General features: G+C 41.2%; 1 protein-coding gene across 20 annotated transcripts in view; it reads left to right on the forward strand.

Annotated features, from left to right (window-relative positions):
• Nucleotides 1–15,520, forward strand: part of KALRN (kalirin RhoGEF kinase) — a 451,786-nt gene that overhangs the window by 312,334 nt on the left and 123,932 nt on the right. For 16 of the 20 annotated variants that reach the window (XR_014884476.1, XR_014884477.1, XR_014884475.1 and 13 more), the window contains exons 16-25: nucleotides 684–803; nucleotides 3,265–3,483; nucleotides 6,314–6,463; nucleotides 7,372–7,486; nucleotides 8,728–8,843; nucleotides 9,400–9,522; nucleotides 12,275–12,457; nucleotides 13,190–13,308; nucleotides 14,260–14,326; nucleotides 15,210–15,319. Coding sequence is in view for 17 of the 20 variants with exons in the window: in XM_085228421.1 (XP_085084547.1) it covers nucleotides 684–803; nucleotides 3,265–3,483; nucleotides 6,314–6,463; nucleotides 7,372–7,486; nucleotides 8,728–8,843; nucleotides 9,400–9,522; nucleotides 12,275–12,457; nucleotides 13,190–13,308; nucleotides 14,260–14,326; nucleotides 15,210–15,319 (1,322 nt within the window). In the remaining 3 variants the exon portion in view is untranslated. The remainder of the gene's footprint in view (nucleotides 1–683; nucleotides 804–3,264; nucleotides 3,484–6,313; nucleotides 6,464–7,371; nucleotides 7,487–8,727; nucleotides 8,844–9,399; nucleotides 9,523–12,274; nucleotides 12,458–13,189; nucleotides 13,309–14,259; nucleotides 14,327–15,209; nucleotides 15,320–15,520) is intronic. The other 4 variants (XM_085228424.1, XM_085228428.1, XM_085228437.1 and 1 more) reach the window with 1 other exon arrangement.

Here is a 15,520-nt window from a genome sequence, read left to right on the forward strand (position 1 = left end):
GCCTACAGGTAATCTGAATGTCTCTGAAGTAAAGCCCTTTGACTAAATATAAAATGCAAGACATGGAGTTTCTTCCTAGCTGTGAATGCAGATGGAAACTCCCACTGCATCTTAAGTGTATGTTAGATGAAACCAACTGCAACTTCACCTTACTCCCTGAGCTCTGACTTTTGCATGAAAGAAATACAAACAAGTGGAGCAGAAGAGAGCTGCAGCATTACCCAGCGAAGTCCATAACTCTGGGTAGAAACTAGAAAATATCATAGAATCATACCGTGGAATCATATCCTAGGGCTGGAAGGGACCTTAAAGATCTTTATGTTTCATTTCAAAGCTCCTTGATTATGTTTTTTGGTTTTGCTATGAAGTGTTTGCATAGAGGAGTAGTCATTTTTTATGATCACATCTTGGAAATGAGAATTCTTTGCCATCTGACTACCCATATGTAAATACTTCCAGAGATTTCATTCCTTATTAATAGCTTCTGCAGTAAGAACTTTCCTTCCAACAATTTCTGTCTCTAAGTCCTTATCCTGGGATTTATTTCTGCTCACTGATTCAGCCAAGACAACGTTGGGCAAAATAGGTTTTTTTACTAGTTGGTCTGAGACACTGTTTGATGAGTAACAACAGAAATCTTTGCACTGAAGCACCCCTTGCATAAGCACATCCTTTATTTACAGGTGCTTGGCTGGATCCGGAATGGTGAATCAATGCTGAATGCAAGCCTCGTCAATGCAAGCTCCCTCTCTGAGGCTGAGCAGCTCCAGCGAGAGCATGAGCAATTTCAGCTGGCCATAGAGGTAACATGAGCAAATTAATTTGGTTTCTTCTTCCCAGGTGAACAGCATGCAAAGGGTTATCTTTTGGGCATCAGTCATGGCTTGCTTGAGGGAGGGAAGGGATAAAACTTCAGAAAATTGACTTTGCATTAAAATCATAATGCAACAAGAGAATTTATTTATCATCTGGAGCTATTTTTTCTGCTGTCAGATATCAGCCTCTCCATTCCTGAAAATGACGCTCACACGTCTTCTGATAATTTCTTTGGTAAAAAGTAATAACATTAAAATTCACAAAGCGATCTGAAGGCAGAAGTTCATGGAGTCATTCTCATTCCATGTCCAAGATTTGCTGATCACTTCAGAGCCTTCATTTATGAGTATCTTTGATACTGGGTAATGCTCTCATTGGTAAATGTTTGGTGTTCTGTTTTTGATGTTCATTCAAACTCCTCCATCCTCAAATACTTTCAGTTTAAGCATGAGATAGGAAGGGCTGAACTGAGCTGAACTGAGCTCATGGCTTGCCCTGGAGTAGCACATCTTCAGTTCAAGCTGGCCCTCAAAAACCAATTTTCTCACTCATGGTGTAGGGACATGGCAGGAGGAACAGTGCCTTCTCTGAGCTGCTTTACTTTGGATGAGAACATAGTGGAAAATTATTACCTCCCCTCAGCAAGGGACTGCAATGAATCACAGAATCATAGAATCATTAAGGTTGGAAAATACCTCTAAGGTCGTCCAGTCCAACTGTCCACCCATCATCACCATGCCCACAGTGCTCACACTTTGGGTCAGCACTTCATATGCCTTTGCCATTATGAACACACTTTACATTTGCAAGGTGTGCTCACTCTAGTTATGTGTGAGAGGACACACTGCTTCCTCCTGTTCCTGCTTAGCACAGTGTATATGCTTCCCCATCTATCTGTTAATTGCTACAAAGTAAAGAATTGGTTGGCAAATCCCTTTCTGTGGTTTGAAAAGCTAAATCAAAACTAAACCAAACTTTAAGCTATGAAAATAATATTCCCATAGTGGAGATTTTAAGAGATGACCAAAAAATAAAGACTCCTTATGTCTAATGGTAAACTTCAGAGCAGTCAATATTTGTTATAATGTAGCTAGTAAATACAGAGCTTAGATATTACCAGATGACCCACTTTGATCCAGCTTCACTCACAGTCAGGAAGGAACAGCGGTGGCAGCTTCTAAGGGGAAAAGGAAGGGGTTTCCTATCAATACTGTATGAGCTGGTGGGTACCACGCCATGCTGGCTGCATCCCAGTAGCCACTGCTAGGCAGCAGTGGGGAACAAGACACCCTCCAGCTGTGTTGTCACAGCTTGCTGCTGTTGGGGAAGGGCTTGGGTCTGCTAGGAAATGCAGATCACAGACGGAGAAGTAGGCTACAGCACTGTAAGGGGAAAATAAGTTTTCAGAGGGAGAAAACACTAGATTAAACATTTAAACTGTTCAAAGCTCAATATGGGGAAGTGATCAGCAAAGCACATGGGGCGGACAGTCCTCTAAAGGCATGCTAGATGTGGAATTGATTTTCAGTTAAAATCCTTTAAAGTCTATTTAAAACAAGTATTACGACTCTAACATCAGTACAGCAGCTGGATATTAAATTTAACCAGTTGTTCTTGAACATCTTCCTAAATATTTCTGCCAAGTATTAATCCTTTTTTTTGCTATAGCTTTCCTTACATTGCATAATTCACCAGTGTATCACCAGATGATTTCAAGCGTCTTTCAAGGTTCAAGGATTAGATCATAAATGTATCACATGAGAATTTGTCAGCAGCAGTTACCACTGAGATGCAGAACAGAGGAGACTTTGGGAGATTTTAGTGCTTCTGTTCAGAAGATTAAAATCAAATACTGGACTAAACCTGAACACAGTTACTTGGGGCTGGGAAAAGGCTGGAGGCTATTTTCCCCTCAGCAACCTATGAAGGAAGCTGTAACCATTTGGTTAACTGAGAGATGCTAATGCAAGCTGGGGAATGGGACAGATCACTCAGTCCTGCCTGTAAGCCCTGCTGCTCATGCCAGCAGACTGCCTGGCAAAAAAAAAACAACTCACTGGGGTTTGCTTTTGCGCCTACAGCCTGTGTGTGATGCAGTCAGCACTGAGCACAGGTGGGGTGGGAGTTCAGCACAGTCACTGCCTGTCCAAAGGGCCGTCCAAAGGAGTCCTCCAGGATTCCCATCCTCACCCAGGCTGTCGTCCTAGGGGCAGTGGCTGGCCAGTGCAGCTAGTCTATCTCAACCAGTGCTTGCTTGTGCCAAGTTTTAGTAATGTTGCAAATGTACATGAATAACTGAAGATAAAATGCTTTGCAGAAATGAACTGTTAACTGGAGATAACCAGAAATGTTTCACTCTCTCACATCTCCATGCTCACACCTCACTTCACCTTTCTACCATAAATCTGGCACATCTGTACAACCTCTCTCTCCTCCCATCGTGCACAGTCCCTCTTTCATGCCACTTCCTTACAGAAGACACATCAGAGTGCCCTGCAGGTCCAGCAGAAAGCTGAAGTGCTGCTGCAGGCTGGGCATTATGATGCTGATGCCATCAGAGAATGTGCTGAAAAGGTGGCCCTGCACTGGCAGCAGCTAATGCTGAAGATGGAGGACAGGCTCAAGCTGGTCAATGCCTCGGTGGCCTTCTACAAAACCTCTGAGCAGGTGAGCAGTTTGCAATTGCTTACAGTCTAGTACCTTTCTGTCAACTGATTAGGGCAAGTGTGGTTCTCAGGTACCCCCAGCCAACAAACACCAATGCAAGTGCACTCCCACATGGCAGTGGTGGTGGATGTGGGTTTTCTACTCTGACCACAAATGCAGAGGGTCTTCTGCTGGCTGTGGATCTCACAGCATTAGCAAAATGAATTGAAATGACATTTACTCCAGCGGCATAACAGTGCTTATCCACACAGGGAAATTGAAGGTTGAACCGGTCAAAATCGAGTTTCAAAAAGACAAATTGAAGTATACAGTAATTTTCATCTTGAAGGTTTCATTGAAACAGTATGGAAGCCATATATTTTTTTACTTTTTTTTCTTTTGTTTTCTAAATTGCTCACTTTCCAAAGGGAAGGATTTCTGAAATCCTACCACTTCAGTTTCAAGTCCTTATGGCATCAGAGTTCATTTTAAGGAATGTAAATCTTCATTTCCTTGAGAATGTTTGCCATCAATCATTTATTTTGTGAGCAGCAATAGCCAATATATTCATTAGTAGTAAGACACCACCATGCCAAAAAAGATGCCAAGATATGAAGTGATTTCTCTTAAGTCCACCTGCAGCGCAGTTAATTACAGCAGTAACCACTGTATGCAGACATAACGCTACTTCATTCCAGGCATCCATGAACAAAACACATTCCAATTGGCTGCTGGTACAATTGGGATTATTTATGCATTGCATAAACCGATGCAACTTTAGTCAGTAGTGAGAATTAGTGTCATAGCATGGATACTCAACTAGTCTTGCTGGTTGTAATTTACTGCAGCCAGGCAGTCTGTGTTAGCGTGGACACTGCAAGAACCTGTGCTTTTATGAAAAGAAGCAGTGGCTTTCATTAACATTTCTGTTGTTACCAGCACACGGTTGGTTCCTCAATTATACAACCAGATTTGGAAAGTTTTTTTTAACACAGCTAAAGATGTCATTGAGGACCGAGATAATTTTTCCTTAACATTGATGCAGGAAAAAATCCTTGGGCCACTTTTTGGTGTCGTTTGTTTAATGCATTTTTAAGAGTGCTTAAAATTAATTCATTCCTTATAATGAATGTCTTTCCCTGTGAAGGGTTTCAAATAGATTTACAGTCCCTAATGCACACAGGATTGAAAAGAATTACAGCTGTTGGAAGATTGTGAGAAATGAAAACCATTAAGGGATTCATTAGTTCTTTAGACAGTCAAATGTGCTGGCCAAAATATGCAGAGCCAGTGATTTATCAGTTTGGTCTCTCTTCCTATTTCCAAGCCATAGAGAAGCATACTGCAGTGCCCACCAGTTCATTGATGAGTTGTGTCTGTTCAGCAAATGACTGGGGCAAAGATCATTCAGTCTTGAGTGCTCATAAACTTGCTACTTTCTCTCAGGCTCCATGATCTGTGACCCTTAGCGGTCTGATCCCTGACAGCATGGCAGTAATTCATTGAATCCTGAGTTCTGAGTACCTAGAAATGCAGCTAGAAGAGCAGCCAGAGAGTCTGTCCCAACCAGCCAAACTTCTTCGTATCTGTCCTCCCCAAGAGCCCTATGCTCTTGTTATAACTGGTGCAGCTCTATTAGATAGTTTATCTCTAACTTCATTAACCAAAGTGATCACAGAGTACCAAAGTTCTCAAGAGCCAAGAAATTAAATGGAATCGCTTTTCTGTGCCAAAATAACGTGGGGCATGGGGCATTTCTCTCCACTACGGGTTTGGGGGTGAGGGCTGGTTTGCATGCAAGCAGTAAGCTGATTTCAGATTGTAACATGCCAGCAAGCATCAGTTCACCTCAGCTCCCCAGTCTTAAGATGGATTTTGATGTGTTCATGAGTGGAGTTACATGAAAATGGCCTGTGATAGTGGAGAGCATTAGGTGAGCCTGGAGTCTCTTCCAAATTATGCTCTTAAGCATGTAGGATCCTCTGAATTATAACTTATATTCATATAAAGGTTGCAGGAGTGAGCAAGAAAAGGGTGAATATGGTTAACTGGACCCCAGCAATAACTGAGTGGATCCTTACTAACCCAGAAGAGAAGAGAGAAGTTCCTAATGTGCAGAAAAACTTTTGCTGTTTTTCCTGTGTCTGCACAGGATACAGAGAGTTGCCCTCAGGATCTGCATTGCCTTGTCCAAGCCTGGTGCACACGGCTTTCAGACTGCACTTGTTTATTTGCCTTGTTCCCATTATTGCACCAAGATAGAAGATCCTCTTGTAAGCCCTGTACGGTGGAACACCTGCATCCACCTGGGTTACAACACTGATTTAATGTCTATTGTTATCCATAAGTCTTTACAAAACCTGTACAGGGAGCAGCTAACATGCAGCTGAACAGAATTAGTTCCAGCTTCAGAATTGTTTCAGGAAAGCATTCCAGCATGTGTTTTACTTTAAGTGGGTGCTAAGTTCCATGACTTGGTGGGATTTAAACAGACCTAAAGCACCCTTCAGGAATGGGGATTGTGTTCTGAATGATCCACTGGGGCCAGACTGACCCTTGTCTTGGTTCAACCTTTTGAGTTTCCCTCCTTTCTCCTTTAGAAAAGAACAAGGATTTATCACCCCTAAGCCAGATGAATTACATCCCAAACAGTAGAGATCGCTGTGGGCAAGAATAACTAATAGATCATTCTGTCCAGGGCCTGCTTCATAGCCTGTTACCCTCCATGCCGTGGCCAATAGTCTAAAATATTTAGGTCTGAAATTTTGTTGGCTCATAGACTTTTACTGACTGTGTTTCTTCTTGTTACAACTGTGGATAACTGAGTTGCTGTGCTCTGGGTATGTTTCAGGTATGCAGTGTATTAGAGAGCCTGGAGCAAGAATACAGACGTGATGAAGACTGGTGTGGAGGTCGAGATAAACTTGGACCAGCAGCTGAGATAGACCATGTTATCCCCCTGATCAGCAAGCATCTGGAGCAGAAGGAGGCTTTTCTCAAGGTCTCAGCTTAGTTCAACAATAAATCAGAAAATCTCCCCATTAGGTAGTCAATTTAGAACACTGTTGGTGAGTTTGAGAGGAAGCTCTGAGGCATAATTACAGTTCATTTACTGGCTCTCTGTCTGAGCCCTAAGCTAATTCCACACTGTTATAATAGTGGTGATAAGCATTATCATCAATGTTTATCTCTGAGAGATGTCATCAGGACAAATTAGTGATATTTGCATTGCACTTGGAGGATGCTATTTATTATGTTGATTCAAAGCATTTGTTCTCAACATTGCATTATAAATGACAGGATTTTGGTGCTGGCTTATATAAATCATCCAGAATTTCAAATTCTGTCCTCCAAGCCAATAAGTGCAGAACTGCTAACACCTGAAGCCTTTGTGCTTCTGTAAGGCAGCACTGGGCTGGAGACTGAGCTTTCCTCCTGCCTTCCAAGTGCTGCTTTGTAAGAACAGCAGAGCCAACACTGATAAGTCATCTGACAGGCAGCCTCACACCTTCCACTAAAACTGATACACAACATGAAACTAGTCTGACTTAAGAAACAGTTCCTCTAGACTGCACTTTTGGAAGTAGTGAATGCTCTTTTTGAGAGAGGGGTTAGCTCTGGTTAGACTGAAAATGTATGGGAGGCACTTGCTCTTTAAAACCAGGTGCTTGATTACTCTCATTAATTTGCCTTAAGATATAAAATCAACTGCTAAGTCCAAAATGACTCATGTATTTTAATACATTCATGAGGCTGTAAGTTTCTTAGCTGAGTTTGTTGACTCTTAGCTGAAGCTCCTCCATGTGAAAGAGACATACATCTCCCTGCAAAATAGGCAGAGAGCTTGAGTCTCTTTTGCTTTCTTTGCTTGTCTTTACTAACCCTTCTCGGTGGGGTCATTTTCCTTAGGCCTGCACACTGGCTCGAAGGAACGCCGAGGTATTCCTCAAGTACATCCACAGGAACAATGTCAGCATGCCTGGAGTCGCAAGCCATACACGGGGGCCTGAGCAGCAAGTGAAAGGTTGGTGCACTGGTGCATGACAACATTAGAGGTCTTCTTTGGTTCTCCCTCTGCTAAGTTCCAAGCTGGTCCAGAATAAAGGAAATACCCATCTACCTGTGGGTAGTTTCCTTTGGTCAAAAGAGCACTGTTTACAATCAAACCATACATCTGAGATGTTTGAAGTGTTTCCATTTCTCTGCTAAATTAAACATTTGTTAATCTGTGTCTAGCAATGCTGTGAGGTACTGATAAGAGTGAGCAAAGCAAATCCACAGAACTAAAGCGTTTTATTATTATTATTGGCTGGCTTACAAGCTGCAGGAAGAGACAGGTTAATAGCAGTGCAGCCATTATAATGTGTGGGAGGGATGAGAACTGCAGTTACATACAGAAGATGGAAAATGGTGCTACTGAAAATATTATTTTTCTTCCTTTCTATTAATATCAACTTTGCAGTACTATTCTGACTTTTGTCCATTTTTCCCCTACTACTGTTACAAATATTTTTTGTAGTTGCTGTGAACTTCTATTCCCTGCAGCTGAAAATCGTGGGAAGATTATCTGAACGCTTTTTCAGAGTCCCTATAAGTCCCTATGTATGTGCTTGATATAAGCTTCAGTATTCCTCACTGGGCTTGTTTGGAAGTATTTGCATATTTAGAAATCAGTATGTATGTTAGTCTTGTTGTAAGCCAGATGTGTAACTCTCTTGCTTAGTGAGCCTATCCACAGAAAATCTTTGAAGTAGACACTTTAGTTCAGAATAAAAGCCCTGTTTAATAGAACACTTACGATGTGTCTAGAGCTAAGTCATCAATATAGAACAAAAATAGCTTTATTTAGCCTGAACTATTTATACAGAGAACTGATGAGTGTACTCAGAAAGGGCTTCAGGGAAGAGAGATTATTTACAAGGTGCTGTAAATGCTCATAGTAACTCTAGGGGATCGATGAGCCAGACTCATTGTTTTAACACAAAATAGCGTGCCTGCTGCACAGACTGCGTGAGCCTATGCCCCCTCTAGTGGATGCCACACTAGCATCTCCTCCAATACCAGATAACCCTGCAACACCACCTTTTTTATTATTGCTTCTTAAAGCAATTCCTTTGAATCAATACTTGTTTTAATACAAGCAATTCTCAGGGGCTCTCTGCTTGAGAGTGTGGTCCAGGCAGAGTGAGTAAATTCGTGTTTTTTATGGCTTATTTCTGTATGCATTCACAGAATCACTAACCATCTAGTTCTTCTACCTTACAGCCATCCTGAGTGAGTTGCTGCAGAGGGAGAACCGGGTCCTTCACTTCTGGACCCTGAAGAAGCGGAGGTTAGATCAGTGCCAGCAGTACGTTGTCTTTGAGCGCAGTGCCAAGCAGGTAAAAACCCTGCTGCCTTTCTTTGCTGGCAGTGTGTAAATGTGCCTTGTGTCCATGTCGTGCCTCTGTGGGGTTCCTGTTGCAGTCTCCAGTTGTATTTAAAAGCTGTTCCTTTTTAATACGTGGAAAATATACATTCTTAAAACAATTGAAGAAAACTCCAAAGCTCAGCAACAAAACTCTGTACTTTTGCTAGGCCATAATCGTTTCAGGATGTATTCATCTGTTTGAAAATAAATAAGAGAACAAATATATTTTATTGAGCTCTAATTGAATGAGAGCACTGCCTTCTCTCTCTTCAGATTTTTCTTTCTGAAGATAGAATTCCCTACACTCCTTGTTCTCCTAGGAAACATCACCTTTTGTGTCCTTTCCCATCTGCTTTAATTATTGCGTTCTTTTTATATCTTCCTAGAAAGCATTTTGATACACACAAAACTATGGCTCATTGTTCTGATATCCATTATTTGGCAGATTATTTTGTTGGAGGATTAGTTCTTGAAATATAAATACTATTTATTTTGCTTTTTTTTCTTTTTCCTTTTGATATTCGTAGGCCCTGGACTGGATCCAAGAGACAGGCGAATATTACCTCTCTACTCACAACTCCACAGGGGAATCAGCAGAAGAAACTCAGGAGCTCCTAAAGGAATATGGGGAATTCAGAGTACCTGCGAAGGTAAGGAATGACATTAATCTAATTGGCCTATGTTTATGGCCCTCTTAATACCTTAAATCTTTGTGATAATATTCTCTTGATTTTGTATTTTCATCCTGAAACTCCTGGCCCAGAGACAAATGTCTTTTGTCAGCCGTGACCTTTCATTTTTAGCAAGGCACAGGTACAAAATTGAAGTTTGTCCCCTCCCTTGGTCTGTGCTGGTTATGGAGCATTTTGCTCTGATTAAAATGAAGAGAAACTCCATTTGCATACATGGCACAGCATCCTAATGGAACATAGCCAAATTCTGTCCTCAGACAATTTTACAAGAATGATGTAGAGTGCCTAATTGATATGTTATATCCATGGTCATCTTGAGTTCTCTCTTTCTTCCTTTTAACCTAGAGAGGCTCAGGGGGTTCTCATCATATCATATCGTATAAATGCCTGAAGGGAGGATGTAAATGTGACAGAGCCAGGCTCTTTTCAGAGGTGCCCAGAAGCAGAACGAGAGGCAGTGGGCCTCTGAAACACGGGGGATTTCTTCCAACCATCAGGAAGCACTTCTGTGTTGTGAGAATGGCTGAGCACTGGCACAGCTTGCCCACATAGGTTGTGGTTTCCCCTTGGAGGTCTGCAGAAGTCACCAGGACATGGTCTTGGGCAGCCTGCACCAGATGATCCTGCCTTAGCAGGGATTGGACCAGGTGGACCTAGAGGTCCCTTCCAATCTCAACTGCTTTGTGATTCTGTCATCACAACCACCATTTGTTTCATTAATTCCAGCTGGACTGATCACAGACGATCATTTATCTTATTCCACTTATCCCAGTGAAGTACTTTAAATAAATGGGTTTGTAAACTCTAGGGTGAGCATAAAACAAAGCTGCATTACCAAGAATCTATTAATTATAGATGGAATATATGGAACAATTCTGAGAAATCTGATGGGGTTTACAGAGGAATAGTGATTGGTCCTGCTTCAGACAAATTAATTCAAACCATAGGTAATTCACAGACAGTGAACTCACAGGGGTATTAACAGTCACTGATAAGGATCTAAACTGCCAAATCAGGCTGCAGCAGGAGCACAGCTTCACTATCATGTAGTTTCATTTTGCTGTGTCCTGAAATTGATCTTCTGTAATCCTTAAATTCCTCATTAGGCTGTCCATGCTTGCTTGGGTTTGATTCACAGGCTTTATGTTCTTCTTGTCCCTTTCCTTTTTCCTGAGTTTGCACATTTGTGAAAAAAAGAGATAAATAGCGGTGGACTGAAATTAATTTAATCAGACAGGCACCATGCAACATTTCTTAAACAGAACTTCTCTATCAGCTATCTATAGTCATTCCAATTATCATTCAGTATGGATCAGACAAATCCCATTGTGTCCTGGAGCATCCAAACTATTTCTATTCATGATGTAACCTGGAATTAAGTTTTATACCTTGATCCTTACTGACCGTTACTGGCTGTTCCTTCCACTGACACATCTAGTCCTGCTCCCTTGGGCTGTGATAAATCACTCTTAGACTGCTGACCTATCATTTTTTCAAGGCCACGTGCAACCTGGTAGATGCAAGTCGCTTCCAGATGATGATATTCTCAAAGTAAGCTGTAACTGAAAGCCTTCCTGATCCCAGTACCTTTCTGTCCAAAACAAATGTTTGGATAGCAAATACAGTAATAGCTTTTGGGAATGAGACACCCTTTCGTATGACAGGAAGTCAGATTTTTACTCCTCTATACATAGCTTTGCTTAACTACTTACCTTATTTGTTAGGAAGGCCTCTGATTCTCCTGTTAATTTATTTTGTCACTGACATTTCTATGAGGTTTCAAACACAAAACTAAACTCAAGAAAATGTGGATCTGACATGTGCTTGTCCATTTGTGGCCAGATTGCTGGTAACATCAAGCACTTGACAGCATGTCTCATGTCTGGCAAAGAGCATCACACCACTATTTCTAGGGATCCAACTGATTCTCCTTTCACTTTTGAGGATTGTGCACTGCAGCTGGAGTTCAGTCCGTACAGTTGATAACTCCTTCTATAAGCATTTTGCACTTCATTTGGCTTAAACAGAGAGTTCAGGTACCTTCAGTAGATTTGTAATCTATGCTAAAATTTATGACTACCCATTGTGCCAGGTTTGCACAAAGTTCCTCAGTATGGAAGGCCATGATGACTACGAGGCAGTCAGACCCAAATGGAATAGAAAAGACCTCAGGAAGATTATGGGGGCTCAATGTATGTTCAGGCATCTTTTACTTTGTAATGCTCCAACTGGCACTATGTTTCTGATGCAGAGCGTAGTGATTCAGATTCCCTTCCTGGCCTGATGCACAATGTGTTAATGACCTGCCTGCACAGGCCTGCAGAACCACCTAGGTACAGATTCAAAGTAACGTGGTGTGTTTTATGAGGTGTAATTTTAACATCCTGTCTTCTACCCCAAGGCTCACAAAACCCCTAAAAAGCTTTTGATTATGAGGAGGAGATGTCTCTAACTTCCAGCATGTTTTGTGTTTGCGTGTGGTTTCAAATGATTTGACTTTCTATATCTCCTGCAGCTACGAATCTGTCCTTATGAAAATGTCATTCCTTTTATGTTTTACTGGGCAAAGTTTAAAGCATCTGATTCTGCATGATCTGAAGTACAGATGCTGTTTAATAACATATATAAAATTGTGTGTTCTTTCTGATTGCTGTGTGAATTAAAAGAAATAATGATAGTGTAACATAACCAAGAACCGTATTTTGGGCAGCAAACAAAGGAAAAAGTGAAGCTCCTCATCCAGCTGGCTGACAGCTTTGTAGAAAAGGGACATATACACGCCGCTGAAATCAGGAAGTGGGTCACCACCGTTGACAAACGCTACCGTGACTTCTCTCTCAGGATGGGGAAATACCGCTACTCCCTGGAGAAAGCCCTTGGAATCAATACAGAGGTACTGTAAGTCCATGTCCTTCTGAGGTTTTGTACCAGATCTGAAAGTCACAGAGGGAAGAGAAGGCCATGAAGTGAGTGCTGCGAGATATCATGTGTATTTTAGAACCACTTAAAATCTAGTCGGCCTCAGGACTGCTCTTTCTGATGAGAAAGAGGTTTTTTGTGACTTATTGGTGGTAGGAGGAGGAATCAGATGGAGATGAGAGAGAATTTCTGTACAACTGCTTGCTCTGTTCTCCAGGAGACTATCTGGCCACTGAGAAGGAGAGGGGAACACATTATTTGAATAAAAGTCTGTATTAATTTTAGCATAAACCATAAATATTACTTCCATGCCATTGTGTTGAATTAGATCCAGGCTTTGATTGTAAGTTTCCATTCTCTCATCCTTTAAATGAATGAAAAATTGGTCGCCAACCTCATCTCTAACCTCTGCTAGGTGAAATAGAGCAATACAAGACTAACAAAAATAAGAACCTCATGCTATTTCCTGGCCGCAAAAACACTTAAAAACCTGTTGGTCAGTCACCCTCAAAGTAAAGTATCAAAGATGAATAAATTTCCTCACACCCTCAAGATAAATGTTCCTTCCTTGTTGAGTTTCTGGTTTACACAGTTACTGACCACTTCCTTTTATCCCTTCTTATGTGTTTAATCTCACAACCATGATGCATTTTACACAACAGTAGGATTACAATGGACTTAAAGTCTGCTCTGTTACTGCTTCTAGGATAACAAGGACCTCGAACTAGATATTATTCCAGCAAGTCTTTCAGACCGGGAGGTAAAGCTGCGAGATGCAAATCATGAAGTCAATGAAGAAAAAAGAAAGTCAGCCAGAAAGAAAGAGTATGTCCCAAAACTCTCTGAGAGTGCCACGACACATTGTCTAAAAGTGATGCTGTGATATCTGCATGACCAGAATGGGATGACAGCCTGGCCCTGTAATTCCTTCTAGCTGTGGAGCTCTTGAGATATGTGTACAGTTGTAGAGCAAAAGCTGTGACTTGTAGGCAAGAGAATCTCAGAACATACAGTTTGACTTTCTTTTGGTTTTAATCAGAGGTTACTTTTAGAAAGGGAAAGGAATGAGATGAGCACTTTGACCAGAGTTTGATGTCACTGAGATACTTCATTGTCATGATTTCTTTCTGGCTGTATGTGACAGCTAAAATGAACAGGGTGACTTTCTCATCTCTCTGAAAGAGTCAGTATACCATTTCTCCTTCAGAAGGCAGTGGTACACTTGGTCCTTCCATGGCACATTTTCAAAACATTGAGCATTTGAACTTTGGGACACCCAGCTTGAGACACTACAAATGTGGTTGCTGGAGTTCCCATTGGTTTGGATACCAAATTGTTGTAGCCTTCTCAAATTAGTTGTGTCTGCCAACCCTCTCAGTGTTGGTGCTGAAATTCATGTTTCAGGGTGGCTTACAATTGCATATTAGTGAAGTTGCAAGACTTGTCAAGGAATCTCAAGTCTTTTTTTCATGGAAAAAAATTACTGAAAATCAACTGGCTATTTAAGTTTGGCAAGTAAACAGTAAATCACTCCTCAGTTTGCAAAAATACAACTGAATAGAATTTTATGCAGAAAAGTTGTCTAAAAAATAACCCTGCAAGGGACTAGAGTATTAACTGATATTTATTTTGTTGAATTGAATAGTGCAAAGCAAAGCAGCTGAAGGTTTAGAGTGGAAGTCCATTGATTCATAAAGACAACAGGAAGATGCTGTGTTTTCTCTTTATCACATTGCCTGTAACGTACAGCAGGCCTGAAATACTTTCTTTTTCCAGATTCATTATGGCTGAGCTTCTTCAGACAGAAAAAGCTTATGTCAGGGACTTACATGAATGTTTAGAGGTAAGTTACAGCCTGGAGAGTGCCCAGTACTTTTAGAAAGGGCATGGTATCCTTTGCATTGGTGGTGTGACAGTACCCACCATTAGTGCCTGACCACAGGGCCATGTCCTGCTGGCGGTGGGAGCTGAGTGGGAATGGAGGGAGCCTGTCACCCCATGGCAGAATTATACCCTGTGCTCCCCATGTGTACCTCTGAAGTCTGCTCCTCTGGGGACACCTGAATGTGCCTTTAATTGCAAAGCTGTGCTCATTCTGCAGAGAGTAAGAGCAATGTCCTGGAATTCAGTAAAGAGCAGTTTGTGCGTTGACCTGAAATTTGTTGGATTCTAGGCTTTTTTCAGTCATGCAGCATTTCCTTAGGAATTTAAATCTCTTACTTTGGATCATCTCAAGTTAGAGATTGCCTCGAGCAAGAGGAAGAGCTGGATTTGTACAGTCAAATACCTTACCTAGGTCTTCAACAGGGTAATTCTGAAGGAGACTGTGATATTCAGGGCAAAAGACAGTGTGTTTTTTTTTTTTAGTGAAATCTGTCAGCTTTCACATTCCTGCAGTTTCAGATAGATTTTTATGTGTCTAATGCTACTGAAGTGGCAAATCCAGTTTCTTTCAATTGTTTCTGCCTGCAGTTCTTGGACAACATCAGTTGGACAGCAAAGACAGGTGCTATTGACATGTTTTTGCTTTGTCTCAGACAACTACTCAGCATTAGCACTTTGAATTTCTCTGGAGAGCTTCTTGTGACACTGGAACATTACCTTATTTGTTTAATCTGAAAGTGCATAGTTCCCTTGTCAGCCCATGCCTTTGGCAGCAAAACAAGGATATCTATTCTTCTGCACTGCATTTGTTCTCAAAGCTAAGATTTGCTGATGTCTTCCAGACTTACCTTTGGGAAATGACAAGTGGAGTGGAAGAAATACCCGCTGGGATCCTTAATAAAGAACACATCATCTTTGGCAATATTCAGGAGATATATGACTTCCATAACAAGTAAGTTTTCCTAACATTTTTTGTTGATGTTTACTGACTAAGGAAACTAAAGGCATGTGTATACTTAGACATCTATGTGGTGTCTGCTGTGAATGCCTGCAGTAGAATGCACTTCAGAATGCAAAGTAATTGATCCAAATATGCAAAATAATGTTTGAGGCCTTGCTTTGTTTATTTTTACAAAAATGAATTGCATCTTTG

Source organism: Meleagris gallopavo, chromosome 7 (genome assembly GCF_905368555.1).
Source record: "Meleagris gallopavo chromosome 7, MGAL_WU_HG_1.1, whole genome shotgun sequence".
NCBI lineage: Eukaryota > Metazoa > Chordata > Aves > Galliformes > Phasianidae > Meleagris > Meleagris gallopavo.